This window comes from Onychomys torridus, chromosome 14 (genome assembly GCF_903995425.1).
Source record: "Onychomys torridus chromosome 14, mOncTor1.1, whole genome shotgun sequence".
NCBI classification, from domain to species: Eukaryota; Metazoa; Chordata; class Mammalia; order Rodentia; family Cricetidae; genus Onychomys; species Onychomys torridus.
The window spans coordinates 75,490,277-75,515,707 of record NC_050456.1 but is presented as its reverse complement, the minus strand read 5'-3'; the positions used below and the strand labels follow the sequence as shown (position 1 = coordinate 75,515,707).

The window sequence follows — 25,431 nt, the reverse complement described above, 5'->3', positions numbered from 1 at the left end:
CTGGGGAGATGGCTCAGAGGTTAAGAGCACTGTCTGCTCTTCCAGAGGACCTGAGTTCAATTCCCAGCAACCACATGGTGTCTCACAACCATCCATAATGAGATCTGGTGCCCTCTTCTGGCCTGCAGGGACACTGTATACATAATAAATAAATAAATCCTTAATTTAAAAAAAAAAAAAAAAAAAAAGTACTGGATGCTCTACTAGAGGACACAGGTTTGATTCCCAGAGTCCACATGGTGGCTCATAATCATCTGTAACTCCAGTTCCAGGAAATCTGATGCCCTCTTCTGGACTCAGCACAAACTTGAGGCAGGGGCATGGTGCACAAACATACATGCACAGGAAACACCAATACACATAAAATAATATTTGTGGGGTTTTTGTTTGTTTATTTGTTTGTTTGTTTGTTTGTTTTGAGACAGGGTTTCTCTGTGTAGCCCTGGCTGTCCTGGAACTCACTCTGTAGACCAGGCTGGCTCTGCCTTCTGAGTGCTGGGATTAAAGGTATGCACCACAACCGCCCAGCTTACATATTTTTTTTAAAATTAAGAGTAAAAACTATTGTTCTCTTCTAACACGGCTTCTGGACTTGAATTGCCTCCATGGTTCACTTTCTTCCACTGGGCAGTGGAACACAGACAGCCAACCCAGAGCACGGCCCTTAGGTCACAGCGTTTCCTCACACAGGAACTCAAATAACAAAACCCAGACCTGAGTCGAAGTCAGGGTGGGGCCCTGCCACTCATGCTGCCTCTGCAAACTACCCCTGTAGATGTTCCCGTCTCAGGGTTTCTATTGCTAGGATAAAACACCGTGACCAAAGGCAACTTGGGGAGAAAGGGGTTTATTTAAGTTTACATCTCATAGTCCATCATCCAAGGAAGTCAGGGCAAGAACTCAAATCAGGAACCTGGAGGCAGGAACTGATATAGAGGCCATGGAGGAGCACTGCTTACTGGCTTGCTCCTCCATGGTTTGCTCAGCCTGCTTCTTACACCATCCAGGACCACTGGCCCAGGGGTGGCACCACCCACAAGGGGCTATGATCCTCCCACATGGATCATTAATCAAGGAAACGCCCCCACAGGCTTTCCCACATGCCAGTGTGGGGGGCACATTTTCTCAACTGAGTTCCCACTTCTCAAAGGACTCTAGCTAGTGTTAAGCTGACTTAAAAACTAGTCAGAACATTTCCCAGTAGAGGGCCATTTCCCAGCAGGAACCATTGGGGAGATGTAGCAAAGGTGCATCTGGAGCCACTGCCTGAGGAAGGACAGGGATGAGGAGGCCACTGAGGAAGAACAGGGATGAGGCTTTCCATGAGCAAAGAACTCTCTTCCCACAGAGCAAGAGAGAAGCTGCAGGCCCCGCCCTCTTTCCTCTGCCCCTTCACCTTGCATCCCAGCTTCCAGGTGTGTGGTGGGTGATATGAGGAGGGAGAGATTGCAAAAAGTCCAATTGTTGACACAGCCGTGGTGAGTAGTCTTGAGGTCCTGCAGGCTTCTCAGCCCATAGATGAGCCCCAGGAAGCTGAGGATCCCCTCAGAGGTGATGGAGACAGTAGAGGATGAAAGTAGAGCCCCCCCCTCACCCCACACCCCCCCCCCACATACACACCGTCCCCAGCTGGAGCCCAGAGGCTGAAGGGACCAAGTGCGAGCCTAGGGGTACTTCTGTCTCAGGAAGAGGTGAGGGTCAGGCTTCAGGGACGGAGGGGACCTAGGAGCCTCTCCAGAGTGCTTGCAGGGCGGCTTTCGAGGGCCTCCAGACCCTCTGGTCTGCCTTCTGTTATGGGCGCTTGATTCCTTTCAGCAGCCTGGTCCCTGGTGGGCTGCAAATGGCCACAGGTCCCCTGACCCCATAAGATCCTTCTTTGTGGCTCTCAGACTGCCTGTTCTTTTTCTGAGGCGCCTCAAACTGCTGGGTCACCTGCCTACACTCTGACCGTATTTCTCAGTCCACGCTCCTGCTGGTCTGGAGCCTGTCAGCCTCCCCGACCCCGTGCAGTTCCTGAAGAGTCACTGCCCTCGCTCTCTGAAGTGTTGAGAGGTAAGAAATCTTATACAACACACACACACACACACACACACACACACACACACGACATGACACACGACACACGGGGACACAGAGGTCACGTGCAGATGAACCACCTTACAGCATGCCTGCAAGCCGAACGGGCCATTCCAGGCTCCGTTCTTGCAGAGTGGCACAGCTATAGGTCCGGGTCTTGGTGGCTGCACTCGACGCCAGCATCCTCTTCGTGCTTGCAATTATGCGTGCCCACGCCAGCGTGCGCGCACTCCAGCAGGTTGCGTTCGCTGCCAGTGCAGCGCACGTCGTCCAGCAAAATCGGTAGCGCACGGCCCTCGCCAAACTCTGCACGCTTGGCCGCTCGCACGGCGTGCGCAAAGCCCAGCTGGCGACACACCACTGCAGCCGCCTTGGTGTCCCAGGCGTCATCGCACACTGTACCCCAGTGTCCTCCTACAAACACTTCCACGCGCCCACGGCCAGGGCTCAGGCCAGCGGGTCGTACCAGGCGCACCGAGCCATTCTGGGGCGCAGGGACTGCGGTACTCGGACGTCCCCGCCGTCGCCCGCCCCCCTTCCGGGCCCCTGGTCGCCGGCTGGGCCGTGCGGGCTTTGTGGGCCGTATGGTAGGCGCCGGGGGAGCGGCGGTGGGGCGCCTGCGGCGGGGCGCTTTGGTGGGGGCACGGGCCGTGGGGCGAGGAATGCTCTCTGGCGTCCGGATGAACTCTGCGCAGAGGAAAGGCCTGGGGTCAGAGGGAACCTGCTGCCAACCTAGCTGGCTCTCCACCAGAGCAGCCCCCAGCCTGTGCCAGGAAAACAGATCCTAAGAAAAGATGCCTGGTCTGGCTCCACTCAGACCCTAAGATGAGGGTACCTCTTAGGGAGCCAGGTGAGTTTGACAGATCACCTTGACCCCTAAGGATGCTAGCCTGGCGTTGTGTCCGACGCTTCTTCAGTCATTCAGCAAGCAAGCCCTGGTTGGCAGGCAGGCTCTGTGCCAGGCCACTGCTGCTGTTGGTCCTAAGCCCTGCTCTCCCAGGAGTCCTCAGGCTAGTGGGAAGACCCTGAAATTCAGGCACAGTAAGGGAGACGTTGTCTGGATAGCTTACAGGAGCAAGGGACATATTGCTTCCTGTCCTCGCAAAGGCCACAAAGATGGAAGCTAGGAATAGCTTCAGAATGAGTCCCAGTACAGTCAGGGCTACACAGAGAAACCCTGTCTCAAAAAGCCAAAACAAACAAACAAACAAACGAACAAACAAACAAAAAATGATTGGCAAGGGCCCACCTCACTGTGGGTGTGCCAACCCTGGGCAAGAAGTGATCCTGAGTTATATTTAAAAAAAAAAAAAAAAAAAAAAGCAGGCTGAGCAAGCCATGAGCAAGCCAGCCAGTAAGCAGTGTTCCCCATGGCCTCAGCATCAGTTTCTGCCTCCAGGTTCCTGCCTTGAGTTCCTGCCCTGACTTCCCTCAGTGATGGAGTGTGACCTGAACGTTGTAAGCAGAAATAAACCCTTTGTTGCTTTTGATCATGGTGTTTTATCAAGGCAATAGAAACCCTAACTAAGACAGATGGACTGTTGGATGGGTGGTAGCTGGATGAATGGATGGATCAATAGATAGATGGATAATGGCTTTCTAGATGTATCTGCTGACAGCAGGATGCATGGATGGACAGATGAATTGATTCATAATGGCTAGATGGATGCTGGGTGGTTGGGTGGGTAGATGGATAGATAGATGATGAATGGATGGATGGATTTGTGAGCAATTGGATGATGGGTGGGTGGATGAATTAATGTTTGGATGAATGAATGGGGAGATGAATTGATGTTTGGATAGATGGATGGCTAGATGGATGAAGAATTTATGAGTGAGTGGGTGGGTGGATGGATGAATGGATGGTAGATGAATGGACTGATGGATGAATGGAAGAGTGGTTGGTAGGTATAATGATGGATGGGCGGGCAAGTAGGTAGATGGATGGTGATAGGTGGACTGATGAATGGATGGGTTGATGGATGAGTGAATTTGTGACTGGATGAATGGCTGATGGGTTGATGGATGGAAGGTGGATGAATGGGTGAGCTGATGGATAGACAAATGAATTTCCTTCATCTCTTGGTATGCAAAAGATCTTACTATCTCAAGCCACTGTTCCTACCTAGCTTGGACCCAATTGAACAGCCCCCTCTACCCTTCCATAAGACTCTCTCCTAGGTAGTCATTCACAGCCTTGAATGGTCTTCAGAACACAGGGTTTACTCATGGCTCCTGTCCTGAACCAAGGGGGACAAAATGGAACTATGGAAGACCAGCCCAAATGCTCCACCTCCTGTGTTCCTCCCTTGCACTTTGAGTATCCCTTGCCTGATACAGATACCTCTTCTTGTCACATCCTGCCTAAGGCTGCAGCCCCCTGGGGTCGCCTACGCACTGTCTGGGACCTGGCTGAAGGATCTGTCAAACAAGATGCATTGTACTTACAGGTCCATTGACACTGGCTGGGTGTCACATATGTGTCAGACATGGTGCTAGGTATAGGGGCTGTGAAAGCATTCTAGGTCCTTCTGGGGCCCCATTCTGACCTAAGGGGTAGCAGGAGCTCCTTCTCCTACTGGAGAGAATACTTACTTTCCTTGGGCACAAAGGGGATGAGGCGGCTCTTCACCTTCACCTGAGCAGGGTGTATCTTACACTTCCCTGGAGGTGCCCGTCTGCCAAACACACACAGAAGATCAGGACTGGGGGCCAGCCTTGAACATCACTCCCCCTCACTCTGTATCCCCCACCTCCACCCCACCCTACCCTGCAGGGAGGCAAAGAGGGTAGGGACAGACAGGTGTGCTCAGAGATAGCAGGAACTAGTGTCCAACTACTGAACACCTCTTACCGTAGGCCCTCTGAAGCCCTCCCCCCGACTCCACATCGACCACCCCACTCCCTCAGTGCCCATTCCTGCCCACCCCTTTCACCCCAGGCCTGTGAGAAGAGTCTCTCTCCCTGCCTCTAGTTTTGGGTTTCTGGTGGTACGTAGGCCCGGAGAAATGTGGAGATACTTAAGGCAAGCCTAAAGACACAGTGCACAGGAGGGAGGAGTCGTGGGAAGCTGGCTTCAGCAGGCCCAGCACAGCCTTGGGGCCTGCAGTTCAGAGAAAAGAGTCTGAGAAAAGTTGCCAGGGTGTGAACAGCCTCCTTGCCCATACTGCAGAAACACAAGGACCAGAATTCCGTTTAATTAGTTTTTGGCTGTTGATCTATGATTCTTTGAATGGATCCAACCCTGTTCCCAGACTGCCCCCACGTGGGCCCAGGACTTCAATGGGGGTTCCGTCAGCCTGGGATTGAAATAGCCACGTGAGGAGGTGGCCTCCTGATAGACTTGGCAGAGGAGGCGACATGTGCCTCTGCAAGACACAGGCTGCTCAAAGCTGGAGGTGCAGCCATCCCTACTCTGACCTCTCATTGGGTAAGGGGAGGAGGGTGTTCTCTCTTAAGGAAATGAAAAAAAAATTTTTTTAATCTTTGTATGCTACACTGCAAAACACTACAGTGGTTGTTTGGGCAGTGAGCTGTGGCCCCTTGGCCTTCCTCCCCATCTTCCTTTCCCACATGTCTGCTACCAGGCCTCTGAGGTGTGACATCTGGCAGGAATTAGATGCTTGGTAAAAGTGTCAGGTCCTTTAGAGAATCGTTCTTTTTCTTTTATTCCCCCCAATAAAATATTTGTTTTTATTTTATGTGTGACTGTCTTGCATGCGTATCCATCTGTGTACCATATGAGTGCAGTACCAGTAGAGGGGTCTCATGTAGATGTGACCGGCTTGTTAAATAAGAAACACAGAGCCGCCGGGCAGTGGTGGCGCACGCCTGTAATCCCAGCACTTGGGAGGCAGAGGGAGGCGGATCTCTGTGAGTTCAAGGCCAGCCTGGTCTACAGAGCTAGTCCAGGACAGTTTCCAAAGCTATAGAGAAACCCTGTCTCGAAAAACAAACACCCCCCCCCTAAAAAAAACCAAAAACACACACAAAAAAAAAGAAAGAAAGAAAAGAAAAGAAACACAGAGCCAATTGTAGAGTTAAAAGCCAAGAGGTCAGAGCAATAGCTGAGAGCCTTACCCTTCATTGCTGCTCTGTTTTTCCTCTCCAAAAGAGCTACTTCCTGTGCCCTATCTTTTATATATATTTTTTCTGTCCTGTCTTCTCATTGGTTGTAAACCCAGCCGCATGACCTCCTCGTTACTGCCTGTCTGTACAGACCTCCAGGTCTTCTATGGTGGGTATTGAGATTAAAGGCATGTGTCACCAGGCTGGCTGTATCCTTGAACACACAGAGATCCTGCCTAGCTCTGCCTCCCAAGTGCTGGGATTAAAGGCGTGCACTACCATCACCCAGCTTTTGCTATGGCTTGCTCTGACCCCAAGGCAACTCTATTAATATACAAATAAAATCACATTTCAGTACAAATAAAATATCACTATAGTCTGATCCCTGAAACTGGTTCCAGATGGTTGTGAGCCACCCTGTGGGTGCTGGGAACCTAACCCAAGTCCTCTGGAAGAACAACTGAGCCATCTCTCCAGCCCCAGCATTTCCTTTTTAAATGAAAATAACTTCAACTTCCAAGAACTCTGGAGGAGGAGGATGGCTCAGTGACTCAGCAGACAATGGCTAGCATCCTTTTGAGAGTGATGATGTCATGTGGAGACAATGACCTTCCTCAGGGACATGCCAATGAAAGGAGAGCAAGGCTGATTGTGGTCCAAGTATGAAGCCACCCAGATGAAGGTGGAAAACAAGATGGAGACATATAAGAGGAGAGAGAATGCTTATGGCTTTTGTGAGAAGTTGTCATGAGCCAGGTGGTGGTAGCCATGCCTTTGATCCCAGCACTCAGAGGCAGAGAAAGGCAGATCTTGGTGAGTTTGAGGTTAGCCTGGTCTATGGAGCAAGTTCCAGGACAGCCAGGGATACACAGAGAAACCCTGTCTCAAAAGGAGAAGAAGATGGGAAGGAGGGGAAGGAGGAAGGGAGGAGGAAGAGGAGGAGGGGAGGAGGGGGAGAGAAGGAGGAGGACGAGGGGAGGAGGAGAAGAAGAAGTAGTTATGTCATTAATTGATCAATTTGTATTTTTGTAAGTCATGATTTAAAACACACACAGTATGCAGAGCAAGGAAGCCGAGAATCTGCCTGGGAACAAGAACTATGAAAACATGTTGACTGAATGTGAAGTGGGGTCCTGAGGTCAAGAAGGAGCATGCACTGGGCAAGGGAGCATCTGGGAGTTAAAGGCCTGAGGAGCTCAAAGGCAGCCTAGACCACACAAGACCTTGTCTTAAAAAAACAAAAAAGTACAAAAAAAGAACACGAGGGAGAAACTAAAGCAATCTTTAGAAAGCTTGACAGACCCTAGTAAAGTGGTGCGTACCTGTGATCCCAACCCTGAGGAGCTGAGGCAGGAGGATTGAGAATTTCGGCCCAGCCTAGGCAACATGACAAGATCCTATATCAAAATAACAAAGCAGGCACCAGGGAAATGCCTCCATGGGTAAAGCACTTTCAGCACAGGCCAACAATGTATGTTCAGATCTGCAGCACCGATACATGAAGCTGGGTGCAGTTCCACACATCTGTAATCCCAGCCACCCTACCATGAACTGGGAGATAGCTAGGAGAATGGTCCAGACACTCCTGGGCCTGCTAACTTGGAGGCTAAGAACTAGCTCCTGAGAGCTGTCCTCTCAATGGCATGCCATGTGCATGCCTGCACTCGCATACATCACACACACACACACACACACACACACACACACACACACACACACACATGGAAGGGGAGTTAAAAATTACTAATAAATTTAGCCAGCTGTGGTAGTACACACCTTTAATCCCAGCACTCAGGATACCTAGGCAGGTGTGTTTCTCTGAGTTCAAGGCCAGCCTGGTCTACATAAAGAGTTCTTGGACATACAGAGCTACATAATAGAAAGAACCTGTATAAAAAAAAATTAATCCGGGGGGGGGGGCCAGTGGAGACAGCTCAGTGGGAAGCACTTTTCACACAAGAGTGAAGACTGGGGTTGAGATCCCAGCACTCATGTAAACACAGGGTGGGCACAATCACCTGTTTGTAACCCTGAGTGGAGATAGGGAATCCCTGAAGCAAGCTGGCTGGCTAGTCAGACACCTATGAGCTTTGGATTCAAGAGAAAGACCCTGACTCAATATACAAGGTGGAGAGCAAAAGAGGGTGACGCCCAACCTTGTTGAGCCCTGGCCCCCACCTGCACACCTACACATGTGCACCTACACATGCAAACACATATACCTACACTCATACACCACACATACCCACACACACACACACACACACACACACACACACACACACACACACATGCGTGCTTACAATGCCCTGTTCAAGAAAATGCCCCTCCAGAAGCTGTACATTTTAGAGACTTTAGAAAAATACACAAACATTGGGCCGACACAATGACCCGTTTGCCATTGTTCACTTTCGCCCCTTGAGATTGTGCATTACACAATGACCTTTCTGGCCACTGGCCACTCTCGCTCTGGGGAAGTGTTCTCCTCTCTGATGGTACCACTAGCTCCTGGAAGTGCCTCATGCTGGTCTGTAATCAACTTCATCTTCTACACAGACAGCAACAGCAAAATTAAACTGGAGAGGAGCAGGAGAGATGGCTCAGCAGTTACGAGCACTGGCTACTCTTCTGGAGGATCTGGGTTCAATTCCCAGCACCCACATGGCAGCTCACAACTGTCTGTAACTCCAGTTCCAGGGATCCCCTGGAATCCAACATCCTCACATAGATGTACATGCAGGAAAAATACCAATGCACATAAAATAAAAATAAATCATAATAAAAACATTTAATGAACTAGAGCTAACTCAAGGCCTTGTGTATGCCAGACAAGCCCTCTACATTCCTAGTCTGTCCAGCCCCTTGCATGCATACACACACACACACACACACACACACACACACACACACCTTTTAATCTGATCTCACTAAATTGCCAAGGCTAGTTCTTAACTCTCAGAGGCTGAGCTCAAACTTGCAATCTTCCCACCCCAGCCTCCTAAACAGCTGGGGTTACAAGTATATACCCCTACATCTGGCTGAAAATCACTTTTTTTAGGCTCAGTATGTGTTTTAGGATTTCTTTACACCTAGTGTGTCTCAAAGTTTAGGGTCATTGGCTACTCTGAGGGAAAAGAAAAAAAATCTACAGGCTAGGAAGGGAGTTCCAGAAAGATCATCCTATAATTATTCGTTAAACACAGTCTAGTGTCTGCCCTGTGCCATTGCCAGGACCTGAGGGGTATGACCAGGATGAGGAGATTTTGGGCAGGTGAGAGACAATGTCACCGCCAAGTGATGACATCTGAGAGGACAGGGTAGGACAGCAGGGCAAGTGGGTCTGGGGAGGCACCTGGAGGCTACAGGCTAATACTCACTGGGCACACTACCCACGCATGGTTAGGGTCCCTGGCTTCATTCATATGACGGAGAGCTGAGAGGGCTTTGTCATACACAGAAGGAGTCAGAGTAGGCCTTGAACCAAGGAGGGGGGCCTCACAGCAAAAACTGAAGCAGGTAGATGGAGCGGGGGATGTGGGTGGGAGTATGTGGAAGATGGAGGAACTTACTGTCTCTGCAGACAGTATAGGCTGCAGGACCCCAGTTCAGGCACTCACCTGGAGGGGTCTATCACTTTGTAGATGACTCCGCGTGCAGCTGTGGCACTGGGCACACCCGTGGACATGAAGTACAGCTCCCCTTTGGACAGGGAAAGGGGCAATGAGAAAACATTGTCTGCAGCACAATGTAGGCAGTCCTGTCCCACCCAGGCTGTCCTCAGGCCTGGGTCCCCACATCCTGTGTATACATAAGTGCTGCCTAGGGTGGCCCTGTCCTCTTGGTCTCTGTGCTGTGGATGCCTCTGAGGATCTCTGGGGCAGCAGAGGTCCTTGTAACATCATTGATGTGCCCAAAGCACAGCTAGAGCCACGGACCAGGAGAGGCTGTTTTGCTCTGTCTGGAAGCACTGATACTTTACGTGATCCAGGGCTGGCCCTGGGCTGGCCGGCTCACCGGCGCCTCCTCCTGGTTTTCTGTCACTCTGTGTCACTCAAATGACTGAGGAAGGGCCCTTGGGAACTGCACCTTCCTTCAGACTCCGTACTGGGGAGGGGAGATGCTGCTTCTAAATCATGTTAACCCCCTACTGACCTAAAGAAAAGGCTTCCAAGGGCTTGGTGAGCTTAAGAACCTCCGTGGGGCTGGGGCTGCCCTTTGGGAAACTCACATTCTAATGAGGGGGGTGGGTGTCAGTACAACAAAAGTTTCCCAGACTAAGCCCCGGGGACTTTGGGCACTGGGCCCTGCAGGGGATACCCCTCCAAAGGCCGTGGTGAGCGTTGCCTGGAAACTTCAACAAGCCTGCACCAGGGCCTGCTGGGGGCCCCTGGCCTTTTGTCAGGGAACAATCCCAGGGCCAAGGACAAAGGCGGGATGCTGGAGAGGGACCCAGCCTCTCTGGTTCCTTCTTCTCTCCCTCCCCACTCCGTCCCCTGCTGGGAATGTGAGGTCCAGTAACAGGCTAGGAAGCTGTGTCTGCCTGCATTAAAATGTCAATGTGGTTCCCTCAGTAGCTCAAATACAATGGGGAACCCTGATCTTCTCCCACCTGCCTACAATTCCAAATTGCAGATCTTCCCTGACCCTGCTAACACTGGGGGCTTGTGCTGCTCATTATGTCTCTAGCTCTCTCATCAAACCCACCATGGGGGTCGAGGACAGCCACTTCCCTACGTTTCCAGATAAGAAAAGGGAAGCTCGGGAACAGAGTCTCTATAGGGCTGATTCAAGAATAACAAAGGAAAAAGGCCAAGCCCCGGTACACAGCCCTCCCCAGCACGAGCCATTTCATACTTAAGTATCTTTGCTATCAGAAGGATGACCAGGGTTGGTGGTTACAGTCCCAACATGGGCAGATGGTGGAGGGGGCCCCTGGATGCTCACCAGCCTCGTCCTCTGCAAAGGAGATGATATATGGATAGTAGTTGTTTATGAGGCCTGGGAAAGCGCATGTCTGTCCACGGCCCATGCAGACCTCACTGTACTTCCACTGGCCTGTCTCTGGGTTCTCTCGGAGGGACATCAGTCGCCTGCAAAGGAAGATGAACTGTGAGGTCATGGCTAGTGCATTGCACAAGGGGATCCATCCATCCATCCACTCCCCATCCATCTACTCATCCATCCAGTTATTCACACACCCATTTCATCCACCTATCTGTCCACTCATTCTTCCACCTACTTATCCATCCTTCTGTCTTTGCACGTACTTTCTTATTCTACTGAAGGTTCCTAAGGATGACCAGGACTTTCTCCCTGAGGAAGAGACCTGTTTGGCCCATTCCTGAGCACACACATACACACACTCCTTTTACCAGTCAGCGGGTCATGTAGGCCACTTACCCGCTCATGAAATCACCAAAAATGTAGAGGCCGTTGAGGTTGGGGTACTCGCAGCCCCGGTACACATAGCCCCCAGTGACTGATTTGCCCAGCTTGTGAGGGTAGGCGAAAATCGGCAGCACATCATCTGAGGGGTGGGTGAGAAAGTGGGTTCATCTTGAGGCCTAGTGCCTCGCAGACAGCCCTGAGCTGCTCACGGAGAGGGGGTGGCCTGCTCGAGGAAAGCTCTCAAAGGGGAATAATCGTATTTTTAGGGGTTCAGTAGGACATGCATGGCGAGGAGGAACCTAAAATATTGCTTGAAGGGACCCCCGAAGCACAGGAAGGTCAGGAGTGGGAAAAGTCAGTCCTGTGAAAGAGGCAGGGAACAATGCTATATGGAAGTGGGGGAGGCGGTGAATTGGGGTGTCTAGGGAGGGAGGGAGGCAGGGGGTTCCCATGGGGTCACTCAGTGGAGTGAAAGGGGTCGAATCTGGATTGGAGTTCCCCTGAGGAATGGGGCAGATCTGGGTCTACAGACCTAGGGAGGACCTAGGTTTGGGGTTCTGGACAAATGCTGATCCAAGCTAGGGGAGTCGCCAAGGGGATGGGGTGGGGCAGACTGGATCCATGTTGAGGGTCTGTGCAGGAGAGAGTTGGGGGCAGATCTAGTGGGAGGAAGGGAGAGGACCAGAGGGATGCTGTTTGGCGGTCCCCAGGGACGCAGTCACCGAGGGAGGCGTTGGCACACAGCTTGCGGTCGTAACACTCGAAGCCCTCGCGAGCACGCCAGCCGTAGTTGCGGCCCCGCTCCACCAGGTCCACCTCCTCGTACTTGTTCTGGCCCACGTCCCCGCAGAACAGGCGGCCGCGGCCAGTGCCTGACCCCGGGTCTCCGCGGTCGAAGGAGCAGCGCCACATGTTGCGCACGCCCAGGGCGTAGACCTCGGGCCGCGCGCCGGGGTCGTCCACAAACGGGTTGTCGGGCGGTATGCCGTAGGGGAGGCCGCGCTCCTTGCGGTCCACGTCGATGCGCAGCACCTTGCCCAGCAGCGCCGACCTGCGGCCGGGGCAGAGAGCGCGGGCGGCGGGTTACACTGGGTCCGCGCAGGGAGCAGGAAGGGTGAGCCATGCCTGCGCCCAGCCCTGCTCAGCCATCTGGCCCTGCTCTCTCTGCACACCCTCCTGCGTGTCTGTCCTGCGCTCGCTGTGCAGCAAACCCTGCTGGAAGCCCTAACTCACCACCCATCGCTGCGTTGCCTCCTCACAGCTGACCTTTCAGGTCAGAGCTGCCCTTCATAGAGGGCACCCGAGCTGGGACAAGCCGCCATCCAGCTTGTCCTTCAATTGCACCAGGCCCTAGAAACCCAAGCTCTTCACCACGAACGAACGTCTATGGAATGCCATTATTCTAAGCTATAGTACTGTGAGTGCTGCTGTTCACATAGCTGTGAGATAGGGTGAAGATTGTACTAGAAAAATAATTCGGATTTTTCTCATAATCAGCCATAGTGGGGACCACAAAGTGCTGAGCCATTGAACCAGAACAAGTCGTCAAAGCCGGATATATCAAATAGAACCAAATATGTAGTTGAGGGAGAGAGGACATGTGTTCTAACTCCCTGGCAGCTCTGGAGGGAGGGGGAAAGTGAAGCTGATGGCTTCGCTGATCACAAGAGCAAAGTGGTCCACAATGGGGGGGAAAACAGCAGTTCTCAACCTGTGGGTCGCGACCCCTGGGCTCGCCTATTGGATATTTACATTACAATTCAAAACAGTAGCAAATTTGCAGTTAGGAAGCAGCAATGAAATAATTTTATGGTTGGGGGTCACCACAACATGAGGAACTGTATTAAAGAGTCCCAGCATTGAGAAAGTTGAGAACCAGTGACCTAGAAGATACCTGGAGTGAACAGGGTGGGAGCACAGCTTTTCAGGGTGGCTCCTGCTGTGCCCACTCAGGGCATGCTTCCCCCTCTGTTAGCACATGGGAGCTGACTCCTCCCTCCAGGCTGCCCAGCAAGGCAGAGTTCATTCAGGTGACACATTTATGTCCCTGTCACTGACACACAGCATTAGAACCCAGTGTTTCCCTCACAAGTGTCCTGTCATGGTGATTAAACACGCCAGTGGCAACGGTGCATCCCTGTGGCCAGGCACTCCAGGCCCCCACCTTCCACCCCACGTCCAGCTCCAGGATCTCCAGACAAGAACTCCTAGCCGCAAAGTGATGCTTTTAACTTTGGCTCAATGATCCAAGAATCCTCATGCAGTTTCCCAGCCGCAGCTCCAGTCACGTGGCCAATGTGAAACGGTGGGATGTTCCTTACTAACAGGGATTCACATCCACACATCTTCACTACTGTTACTTTCTTGGCCAAGAGAGGCTGTGAATTTGGAGTAAAAGAACAGGAGAGGCTGGCTGGGACTTCCTGGACATCCCTGTGCATGTGCACAATTCTCCGTGTGTGTATATGTATACACACACACACACACACACACACACACACACACACACACACACGAAAGGAGGAGGATGAGCCATTTGCTCAAAATGGGAAATAGATAATGAAGATGAGATTGCACTCAGCTTCTGGGTCTCTTAAGGGAGTAAGAGACCTACCCCAGGTCCCCTTCTGTCGTAGGAATACATGCCTTACTTACCCCAGCAAGGCCCAGCAGGCCAGAGATCACCTTGGAGAAAGCCCTGTCTTCCCCAAGGCTCGCTGTCCCTTCTCCGGTATCTGTGATAATGGGTACTGTGCCTGACCCTTGACAACCACTGGCACTGCCTTTCCTCATGACAATCTCCCACTGAGCTAGTCATTGTCCTGCTGAGCAGTGGGGGTAAGTGACTTAGCTAGAGTCCCAGCTAAATGCAGGCTCCCACCCTGCTCTGTGTGGGAGGGGCAGTTGATCTCCCTCCAGAAACACTCAAGAAGTTCTGTGTGCAAACTGATGCCTGAGCAGAAAAGAAGCAGGGCATACTTGTTCTGTGCATTTCCAAACGTCCCAAAGGGGTCTCCGGCCATCCCGCCATCTCCGGTAAAGATGTAGAGGTAGCCGTCATCCCCAAAGAGCAGCTGGCCCCCATTGTGATTGGCAGCTGGTTCTTCAATCTCCAGGATTATCCTAAAGAGAGATAAGTACCCCCTCAATAAAACGTCTTCCAAATGGTAACCCCCAAACAGCAGTAAAACCTTCTCTCGGATGCCATTTCACAGTGGAAAAGACTTTCTCTCTCTTATAACATGTTTTTGTTTTTTTTTTTTCACAAGGACCCACAGGTAGGTTATGTAGGGATAATTCACATCACTGTGTCAAGGAAGGACCTGGATGCCTGAAGAGGTTGAGTGACCCACTCAAGGGCACACAGGCCATCAGCATCAGAGCTGGGACCAGGACTCTGGGCCAGTGTTTTTCAACTGCTTTCTACCCCTGGGACCCAACGGAAGTTGGTCATCTTCTGCATTACCATATCTTGTTTCCCACTGGTAAATCAAATCATGTTTGACATGCTCCTTTGACTGTTAGCAATGAGCTTCTCAGGGCAGTGGGGTGGGCCCTTTATCCACACACCCCTGGGACCTCCTTACTGCCAATGGAGGAAACCTTTCCTGTACCCAGTCAGCTGGCTTTCCATCAGGGATTGCCATGGATTGGGGGAGACACTGCCATTCAGTCTTGAGAAGCTGCAGGTATACCATATGAGAGTATAGATACAGAATATAGAAATATGAGCGTGACCACGGTGGACATCTCAGTCAATGGCAGAACTCAGCCACACAAACTCCTCCAGCTGGTTCCTCTACCCTGGTAGCCACCACATAATTCAGTCGGTGTTCTTAGGGCATTGGCCATCCACCAACCACCGTCTCCCTGCCATATGGTTAACTCCCTGTACTTGAACCCCCCAGTAAAATGAGTCACAGAACAATCAGGTTCAACAGGACCAGCCACTGCACTGACCTCATTCCCGCCCCCCCCCCCCCTCTCTCTTGGTTTTTTTGAGACAGGGTTTCTCTGTGTAGCTTTGCGCCTTTCCTGGAACTCACTCGGTAGACCAGGCTGGCCTCGAACTCACAGAAATCCGCCTGCCTCTGCCTCCCGAGTGCTGGGATTAAAGGCATGCACCACCGCCGCCCAGCCGACCTCGTTGTCTCTTAGGAAAACAACAAAAGCAAGACACAGGGTCGAGGTCTTTCGATCCAGACCTCAAGGCCTTCCTTCATCAACAATACTGGAGCTTTTCCATGGTGAGGCTGATGTATATGACGCTTACAGAGCTCCAAACTCAGGGTCCTCAAAGCAGAGGACAGTCACCCACCTCCTCCAGCCATGGGAAGACACTGACAGCTGACCTGGGTACCATGAGGGCTCACTCTGGCCAGCCATGCCAACTTCTCCCTCTGAGTGAGTCAGGTTCTACATATGTGCCCAGAGGACACCTCAGTCTAAAATGTGTGACTCTGAATACTTCTGGTCAGGATTTTAAAAATATTTTATTTATTTTTTTATTTGTGTATATGGATGTTCTTCTGCCATGTGTGCAGGTATTCTTGGAGGCCAGAAGAGGGCATCAGATCTCCTGGTACTGGAGATATAGGTTGTTATGAACTGCTTGATGTGGGTGCTGGAAACTGAACACAGATCCTCCTGAAGAGCAGCCAATGCTCTTAACCATGGAGCTAACTCTTCAGCTCCAGGATATTTGGTTGTTTTCAGGCAGGATCTCCCTAGATGCCCTAGAACTCACTATGTAGACCAAGCTGGCCTTGAACTCACAGCAATCCACCTGCCTCTGACCCCATAGTGCTGGGACTAAAGGCATGTACCACCACAGCCACCCAATCCACCACACCCACCTAATTTTTTTTTTTTTTTCTGGAGCTGAGGACCGAACCCAGGGCCTTGCGCTTGCTAGGCAAGAGCTCTAGCACTGAGCTAAATCCCCAACCCCTGATTTTTTTTTTTTTTTTAAGGCAGGCTGTCAGGTAGCTTAGGCTAGATGGACATGCTATATAGCCGCAGATGGCTTTGAACCCTGGATTCCTCCTGATCTAGTTGCCTCCACTTCCGAAGTGCAGTGATTACAGGACATGTGCCCACCAATCTCAATTTCCAACTTCAGTTTTCATCACGAGTCATTTTTCATGTCACTGTTGGAGAAACGTGTATTTCATCCTCCATCTACCCTCTGTCTGGTCCGTGGGACAAACTTTCTCCCACTGAAAGGCGGTCTCCCAGGCTTGGGTTCAATCATGAAAATTCTGTTTTCCTTTTTTGTTTTCCTCTGGCTGCCAGATAACTCAAAAGTCAAAATTAGTCGCTATAAAACAAGATGTCTATTAACCCGCAAAGCTACTGTTTTGGACTGTTTCTCTTTTTTATATGTCCCATATCAACATTTCACTGTTTCATCAAATACACGGTGTCCTTTTATTCGCCTTTTCACCAGCACACCTGAGCCTGGCCTTGTTCCTGCCTGCTCTTTATGTGGAGGTAGGGACAGGCAGCATCACTGAACTACATTTCCCATGCTCCTTTGCTAGCTGAACAATCTCAGCCAATAGAAGGCCTAGGGGAGCCAGGTGTGGGGCTGGTGTTTTGTTTGTGTTTCTGGCAGTATCTAAACAATAGCTGCTCTTCCCCCATAGTTCCAGTCTGGTTGGCCCCCAACCAGACCTACCCCACAGTTCTGGGGCATCACTTCTTCTTGGGTCCCTCCAGCCATAGGAGGAGACAACTTCCTCCAGTGGCCCAGACTCAGTGCCTCCTTTCCCAGGCTGTTCTTCCTACACGATACCAACCAAGACTCTTATTTTCAGTATCCACTTCTGCCTGGGAGAGTCTCTGGGGCAGGGTGACCAAGCCAGGCCAACGCCCCTCTGAAACAGTTGGGCATAAATAATAGAGAGTAAGTTCCGCAGGCACTGGGGGGCCTGGAGGTAGGAGCAGATTAAATGGAGTAAAAACTGGACACCGATGCCTGTAATTCCAGTACTCGGGAGGCAGAGACACAGAAGATCAGGAGTTTAAGACCAGTCTTCAATATGTAGAAGGTTCCAGGTCAGCCTGGGTTTACACAAGACCTTGGAGAGAGAGAGAGACAGAGACAGAGACACAGAGAGACAGAGACAGAGACTGGGGCAGGAAAGAGAGGCCCAGCTGCCAGAAGACAGAGAATGGAGTTAGGGGCAAGAATGGCAACTTTGGACCACAGCCCAGCAGGCCCAGTGGCAGGATGTACTTCTGTGGACAAACCAGGACTCCAGTTTGGATGCTTCCAAGCTGTGCGACCTAACAGGTCACTTTCCCCCTCTGAGCTGTGACCTCACCCAGTTTTATGAGTCAGCTGAAATGACTATCTCTAGAGCCTGCAGCAGAGGAGAGAAGCAGCTGGCCCACGAGGCCAGAGGCAGGGGTCAGGACACGACCCCACACCGTCCGTGTCTGTTCTGCAAAAACCATTCTTCCCTAGGTCCCAGAGCTTGTGATTCAGACCCCCATGGGGAGTGATAAATATTCACAGTATTCATGACAGACTCGCTCACGCAGCCTTAACTGCATGTGTCACGCAGCCTCCCATGTGACCACTCAGCCCTCCCTTGGCTGGGGCTCCCAGGAAGCCACCTCTCTGAGCCATGATCCACGGTGTTCTCATCATCCTCTGAGACTCTGAACTCGCTGATACGGATCCACTCTCGGAAGCCGACCCCCACAGAGTAGTAGACATAGAGCTTGCTGGGATGTGGGAAGTGGGGGTGGAAGGCGAGGCCCAGGAAGCCCCTCTCATCCCCTTCCCAGGGTGATGTAAGCACTGCTTGGCTCACATTCAGGAAGGGCTTCTCCAAGCGAGAGAGGTCAGGCAGGTAGGTCCACACCAGCCCCACCTGCTCTGCCACGAAGAAGCGGTGGCTGCCATCCCCAGCGTGTACCATGGCAACGGGGTTTCGAAGCCCATTGGCCACCTCCTCCAGACAGAGCTGCAGGCAGCCTTTGGCATCAGCCACCACACGGCCCAGGTTTGAGTTCAGGTTCTCGTTAACAAGCAGGCTTGGGAAACAGTAATCGGTGTCATCTAGGGACAGGTAGCGGCACAACTTAGCCCTGTGGTTCTCCAGGGCCCAGAGCTCACGGTCAGGGGAGAGGTGTCGAAAGAGGCCTCGGCAGGTCTGCCACATGTCCAGGCAATAATCCTCACATAGGCCAGGCACTGTCCGCAGCGGGGTGGCCGGATCCTCGGCATCATAAAGGTGGGCTGCATAGGGTGAGCATTCCTGTAGAGACAGGAGGGCTCAGAGATGCCAGGAGGGGAGCCCACACACACCTGCACAATTTACTCCTTTGCTTTTGTGTCCTCTTTCAAGGGTCACCTCCTAAGATCTGACCTTCCCGCCATTACTTCCGCCTCTGACTACTTAGAAAAACAAAGTCCCCCAAAACTTACTATGAGCCTTCATTATACCAAACATAATATTCTGTTTGCGTAGTGTCTTTTTTTTTTTTTTTCAGAATGTGCATTCTATCAGAGCAGGAATTTTTGACTTCACTGCTATATCCCAGACCCTCACATAAACCCAGGGCACAGTAGGCCACAGCAAATGGTGAGGGACAGTGAAAAATATTCTTCCTTGCCAGCCTTCTGGCCACCTCAGTGTACCTTTGTCAAAACATTCCTACATCTATTATTCACTTAATGTTTCTGAGTACTTCATAGGGGGGAAACTGAGGCTCAGGGCCCCCAGTGTTATCAGTAATCTGCTCAGGTTAGTAGCATATGGAGGCATCCGAGTTTTCAGTCTCAGATCTACCCTACTCTCTCCATAACCAGACAGCCAACGTGTACTCAGGGCCTGTGTGAGTGAGGGGTGAGGCCCAAGCCTATGTCTCCCAGGATATCCCAGGCCATCTATCCTGCCCTCAGACTCAACTCCGTCCAGCAGGACCCTGGAACTGTCCTCACTACAGCTACCAACACAGAAGTCTGCGAGAGTAATGCATCTCCTTGGGCACCACCTGATCAGAAAGGCTCACAGGGTCCTTTCCCCAGCTCTGCCTTGGGGTAGAACTCATCTTTTTTTTTTTTTCTGCAGTACAGGCTTCCCCATTAGCGAGATGCTATGGACCTCACTCAGGCCCCTGTGGGGTGGGTGAGGAGAGTTAGTGCCTCAGAGAGCAAACCCACAACCACAAACAGGAGTGTGTGGATAGGTAAGACATCCTCATCTCCCCTAGACAGTTCTGCCGTGCAGCTGGTCCTGTTGGAGTCAGTCACATGGCCCCTTCCCAGACCATCCCCGCACTGGGCCTGCAGCAAACTCTCTAAAACCCAGGCTCCTTGGGAACCTCTGTGGAGTCCTTCACACTGTGGTTACTTTTCTCTGGTGTGAAAGACCCTTGTTGCCACTCCCCCCAATCCCAGAGCGCTCAGTTCGGGATTGCCGGAGGCCTCCGAGATGCAAGTCCTAGACAGAAAAGACAATGGCAGCTACACACTGCCTGTTCTCGCCAGGAAACCAGGCTGGGCTGTAGCAGGACCCTTCAGCAGAAAGTAAGAGTACAGATAACCTCAGCACCGTGCTCCTAACTCCGGGCCAGGGGCTCCCCACCATTACAGTCACTACATGGCCTGTCCCCTGGTTCCTCTGGTGGTGTGGGCTGAGTCCCACCTGACAAGCTAAGGGTCCTGTGTGTTCTTGGCATCTCTGATCAGTCACTGTCCCCATCATCTTCCATATGCTCCGCTCTGCATTCTGTGTATGACAGGCCAGACAGCCAAACCTCAGACTCTGGCCTGGGCCAGCTCTCCAGTGATCCTCTAGATGCTATTGTGGGCCAGCAGCCGCCAAGGGGAGTCCAGAGAGGACCACGTACACACAGGCTTCACATGCTTTCTGCAGGGCGAGTCACTGTGACTCTAGAGTTATATATGAGGGACTTAGGCTAACAGTAGCCACATGCCAAGAACTGGCCAGCCGGGCAGTGGCGGCGCACGCCTGTAATCCCAGCACTCGGGAGGCAGAGCCAGGAGGATCTCTGTGAGTTTGAGGCCAGCCTGGGCTACAAAGTGAGTTCCAGGAAAGGCACAAAGCTACACAGAGAAACCCTGTCTCGAAAAACCAAAAAAAAAAAAAAAAAAAGAATTGGCCCGACCAGGACTCAGCCCAAGCCTTACAACACGACAGCCTTGTGCTCTTTACACCAACACTTCACTCAGGAGAGCACAGACTACCGGGCACTGACTGACCTTGGCTCCAAAGACACAGTAGAGATGGGATAGAACCTGATAGCCCTGCTGATGGTAAGCTAAGGCTAATTGTGGTTATTGCTCTGATCTCTTTGGCTATTACCTCATGGCTCTTTCCTTGTGAAAATTTACCCAGGACACATGGAGGGGACAAGGGATCTGGGGACCTGGTGAGGACCTTGGCATCTACCCACATAGTAGCCACGAAGGCTAGCAAGCAGCATCTTACATGTGGTCTCTGTATTCTTTCTCACACACAAGATGCGTGTGAGGCTCAGACCAGAGCCACCCAGAATTAGTAAATGACTAATTAGTAAGTTAGTAAAAGGAGCCAGTAATTGCTGCTGGCAGAGAGGGTGGACAGTCACTGGACCTCATGTCCGGGGTTAGGCAGCGAAACATCCACGGGAACAAAGTGCCTGCCACCTGATGGCCCCAAGGTTGCCAGAGACCAGTTACTGACACTCATGACTCATGGCCTCAAGTCCCAAGGCTTCTTAACAGCTCCCCTCCCCCTGCGCACCCCGCCAGGAAGACTGGGTTTGTACACAGTGTTCCCTCTGTGGGATGTTCCTTCCTTCCTCGCTTCCACATCTGGCAAACTCCTCTTCATGATGCAAGGCCCAACCCACAAGTCTCCTTCCTCCTTTCCCCGGGGTAGGCTCCTGCCCCTGGGATGCTCAGGACACTCTATCTCTGACTCACACAGATTTTTCACCTGGTCATCTGTCACTTCCAGAAGCAACTGTCCCCTCCTGCCATCACCTCTGCTTTGCCAGAGGTGACCTGGCTGCTCTGCCTGGCCATGACTCAGTTATCGCTTTGCCTGCCTGTCCACCCCACAGACTGCAGGGGCCCTCGGGGGCAGGCGTCCCAGGATCCAGCACACAGTTTGGCTACAGAAAGGGCTTTGGAACCAGTGCCTAAGTTCCACGTGTGATGTTCAGTAAACTCCTTACCTCTCCGTGCCTATGTTCCCATCTACAAAATGAGGAAAGAACTCCAACCTTATATAGTTGTTGGGAGCAATGAACTGAGATGCCAGGTGTCTGTCTGGTAAATGTTCCAATAAGATGAACCCCGAGGGAGTAACTCAAGGGTCACTCTTCCAGTTGGTCCCAGATTTCTGAGGGCTTTTTGCTACTTGCCCTGCTACCTTGGGGAAGTCTCTTGTTGTGTATCTATCTCCTGGAATGAATGGCGAGGCTTTGGAGGCTAAGTCTGTGACTTGCCAACTGCCTCGGCCCAGCAGCACAGAACCAACTCCTCGCCAGCCCTAGAGAAATGTCTGCTGAGTGCATGAGTCCTTAATTACCATCCCATATCACTATTCAATAACTCCATTGATGAGCTCATGCATCCAGCTACAGAGAAGCTAACCATGTGTGAGCTACACACCAGCCACACGGAAATTGCCATGTGCAACCATTGCCTGATATATTTTCCCAGAGGAGGGAGAAGCCTCAGGAAAGAGCCTCCTGCCTCTCTGCAAGACAGCTGCAAGTCCTGCATGACCCTTGACGGAAACCTGTAGGTAAGGCTCCCTGAGATTGGTGGCAGTGAGGATGGTGCTCCCACGCTCTCCCAGGACCTCCTCAGGGAGACCATGCCACAGCCTTGGCAGACCGGCTGAGGCAAGCTCAGTCCAGACATGAGGTCACCCCCAGAGACGCCTCACTGGAGGTACCAGCAGACGCTCTACCACAGGCTGCTCAGGCCAGGCCATGTTGGGCAGGTTCCCAAGGAAAAAGAGGTGCCTCCTGCCAGCACACAGTCTCAGGATTGGCTCCTTCCTCCTCTCTGGTCCTGTCCATTTTCTTTGCCATGCTGAGCCCAGCCCATGGTGAGTACCCTCTAAGCCAGCATGGCCTGGGTGTAGGAACCTTGCTATTGACCTGGGTGCTGCAGGGAGACCATGGGCCTGTTCGGGTGGACTTCCAGGCTGGGGAGACAGGTGGGTGGTCCACCATTCCTTCTGATTCTCTTGAGATGCACAAAGTGGGAGCTTGGTAGCTACAACATGAGAACACCCTAGAGCACCGTGCTTTCCCCTACACCGTCTCCTCACCTCCCAGCACCCAGGTGCCCTCTCACAGGGGCACTGAATGTGGTCCGAAGACCCACCACTGGGCCATGTCACCCCTGGACAAGTGCTCACCTTTCCTGAAGTGTCCCCTGATCCTCACACTCTCCCTGGACCAGCAAGTAAACAATAGAGGAATTCACCTACAAACCCCAACTGAACCACTCTACCTGTGTCATTTAATCTTCATGGCATGAGGTCGGGCTAGAAATCTGTCCCTGCTATAAAGATAATGTAGCTGAAAGACTACCATGAGCCTCTCAAGTTCCCAAGCTGGAGAGAGACGGTGATATCAGCCCTTTTATCTCGGTCCTCTAGCCTGCCCCCTGCTGGCTGGGACTGGAACTTTGTACTGCCTGGCCGGGGGCCCTTCCACTGATGAATCCCTTTACTTCAGAGTCCTAGGTTAAGGGTCAGCCTTAGGGTTTCCCTGCCAGGCTGACATTCCTGAGATCAGATCAGTTGCGCAGAAGAGACATTGGGGGTTGTGGTTAGACACTCTACATTAACAAGAATAAAATGGTAGTTCAGTGTGGATCGAAGTAAGGGTTCCACAATCAGAGAGGAGATGAGATGGGTCTGGGGAGAGCCTCTCCAAGGTGAGGAGCCAGGCCAGTGGCAGAACAGAAAGGTTGGTGTTTTAAGAACATGGAGAGATGGCTCAGAGGTTAAGAGCACTGACTGCTCTTCCAGAGGACCTGAGTTCAATTCCCAGCAACCACATGGTGGCTCACAACCATCTGTAATGAGAGCTGGTGCCCTCTTCTGGTCATACATGCTGTATACATAATATGTAAATAAATCTTAAAAACAAAAACATAAAAAAACAAAAACAACAACAACAACAAAAAACCATATGACCCTACAGGCCTTGGTTCACCCTGGCCCCGAGAAATGGACCCTCAGACTGCTCATTAAGACTGACGGAGGATCAGACTGCCCACACAGCCACGCCCCATATTTTGGCTACATCCTCTTCCCATCCTGCCTTCCTCGGCCTAGCAAAGACCTCGCCCTGGTACCTGAAAGGGGCAGGGCTCTCCAAGGTGGGGCACTGGGGTCAGATTCCAGAGCATCCCAAAGAATAGGAGTCTCTAGTCTTTGAGAAGAACCGAGGGCCCCTAAAAGTCCCAACATCTTTGCAAAGCAAATGAATAACAAGAGATGTCCTGGGATGCCTGGTCCTCCAGCCTGGTACCAAGTAACTTCCTCTTGGACATCCAAGCTCCAAAGTCCGGTACCCACTCCTAGCCCTCGCCTCTTTGGGGTTGCCATTGCCTCAAAATCCGTGACCCACTCCTAAGTCTCTCCCTTATGGGGATGCCATCGCCGCCCCGCCCCCCCCCCTCCGCCCCTCCCAGGGACCAGGGCCCCGCGTGCCCGGCCGCTGCGAGCCCGTTCACCTGGCACAGCAGATCCAGCGCGTAGCCGGCACACGTCGCCCACACCCCGGCGTCCAAGCGGGTCTCCAGGGCCCGGAAGCGCCGGGCCAGCGCCGCGTCCTGCTCCGCGGTGCAGCAGCCGAAGGAGGAGTACTGCACGCAGAAGCTCAGCGGCTGCGGCGGCCGGAAGGGCGGCCTGAAGTCCAGGCACTGCGGGTGCGCAGCGGCCAGCAGAGCACGCAGAGCCAGCAGCACCCCGGGCCCGATCCAGATCCCGGCTACAGCCAGTCGCCCCGCCATCCGCCCGGCGGTCTGCAGAGCGAGAAGCAGAAGGCCAGCCAGCCCCTCCGAGGCGCCCCCCAGGAGCCGAGGGCCGCACCCCCGAGCGCCCGCCTCCCGCCTTGCCTGCACCCTCCCTGGCGCTCGAGGGGAAGCCGGTGGACTTGCCCCGCAGGCCCAGAATCGGGGATTCCTCTCTCTGGGGGTCACTTCTGCTTAAGAACACTCTGCAGGACTGAAGAAGCGCGACCCAGCCTGGCTCCCGCTCTGTGGGCAGCCCCCTCCTCCTGGCCCGGAGCCATTCCAACAAGGGCAGTGGCCTGGCCCCTGGGAAACCCTGGTTGCCCGGTTTCAGTCCCACCTCTGAGTCTCAGCTTCCTCTCTTGGGCCGCTACTTAGCCGCCAAGGAGCAAGAATCCCAAAGCCCAAGGCAGGGACTCCTGGGTTGTAGTCCCAACTCTCTCTGAACCAGACAGGAACTTTAGCAGAGTGTTTAAAAATGGAGGTGTGATGCAAAAGACAGGTGGTGTTGCCCGGGACCTCACAAGAAGTGAAGCCTGAGCCAGGGGTGGGAGGGAAGAGGCGGCAACCCCACAGTCCATCCTTGGCCCTGCCCAGGCTTCTGTCTTCCCCTGGCCATGGAACTCTCCACCCGCAGCCCAGAACCCACGGCCTCAGTCCTTTCTACATAGCAAGCCCTAATGGGTCTATCTCCTGGGTAGGTGTCCATGGCTCCACACGCAGCACTCAACTTCACCCCGAGAACGCACATACGCACTGCCTCGTGGGCCCGGACTACCATAATACCCAAACCCCTGGCATCTTCCCAAGAGTACCCCAGCACTGGCTTCTCCCTGGGGTACCCACCCTATCAGTTCTGTCTCACACACTCTCACAGTCTTCACCACCGAACT

The 25,431-nt window shown here is 52.5% G+C and overlaps 1 protein-coding gene across 1 annotated transcript; it reads right to left on the bottom strand.

Annotated features, from left to right (window-relative positions):
• Window positions 1–1,587: 1,587 nt before the first annotated feature.
• On the bottom strand, window positions 1,588–24,995 carry Hhipl1 (HHIP like 1). Its single transcript, XM_036206396.1, has 9 exons — window positions 24,260–24,995; window positions 18,157–18,803; window positions 14,512–14,655; window positions 12,255–12,583; window positions 11,545–11,671; window positions 11,089–11,234; window positions 9,762–9,843; window positions 4,672–4,754; window positions 1,588–2,763 (listed from the first exon to the last, which is right to left on the bottom strand). Exons 1-9 carry the CDS (start codon window positions 24,536–24,538, stop codon window positions 2,219–2,221), a joined length of 2,382 nt encoding a protein of 793 aa, XP_036062289.1. The 5' UTR covers window positions 24,539–24,995; the 3' UTR covers window positions 1,588–2,218.
• Between the last annotated feature and the right edge of the window lie 436 nt (window positions 24,996–25,431).

Coding starts and splice junctions, on each gene's coding strand:
- Hhipl1 (XM_036206396.1), bottom strand. CDS start 24,538: ATGGCGGGGCGACTGGCTGTAGCCGGGATCTGGATCGGGCCCGGGGTG. Junction 11,672..12,254: donor GTGTGCCAACGCCTCCCTCG/GTGACTGCGTCC, acceptor CCCACCCCTCAG/ATGATGTGCTGCCGATTTTC. Junction 2,764..4,671: donor CCCCTTTGTGCCCAAGGAAA/GTAAGTATTCTC, acceptor TCCTCTGCGCAG/AGTTCATCCGGACGCCAGAG.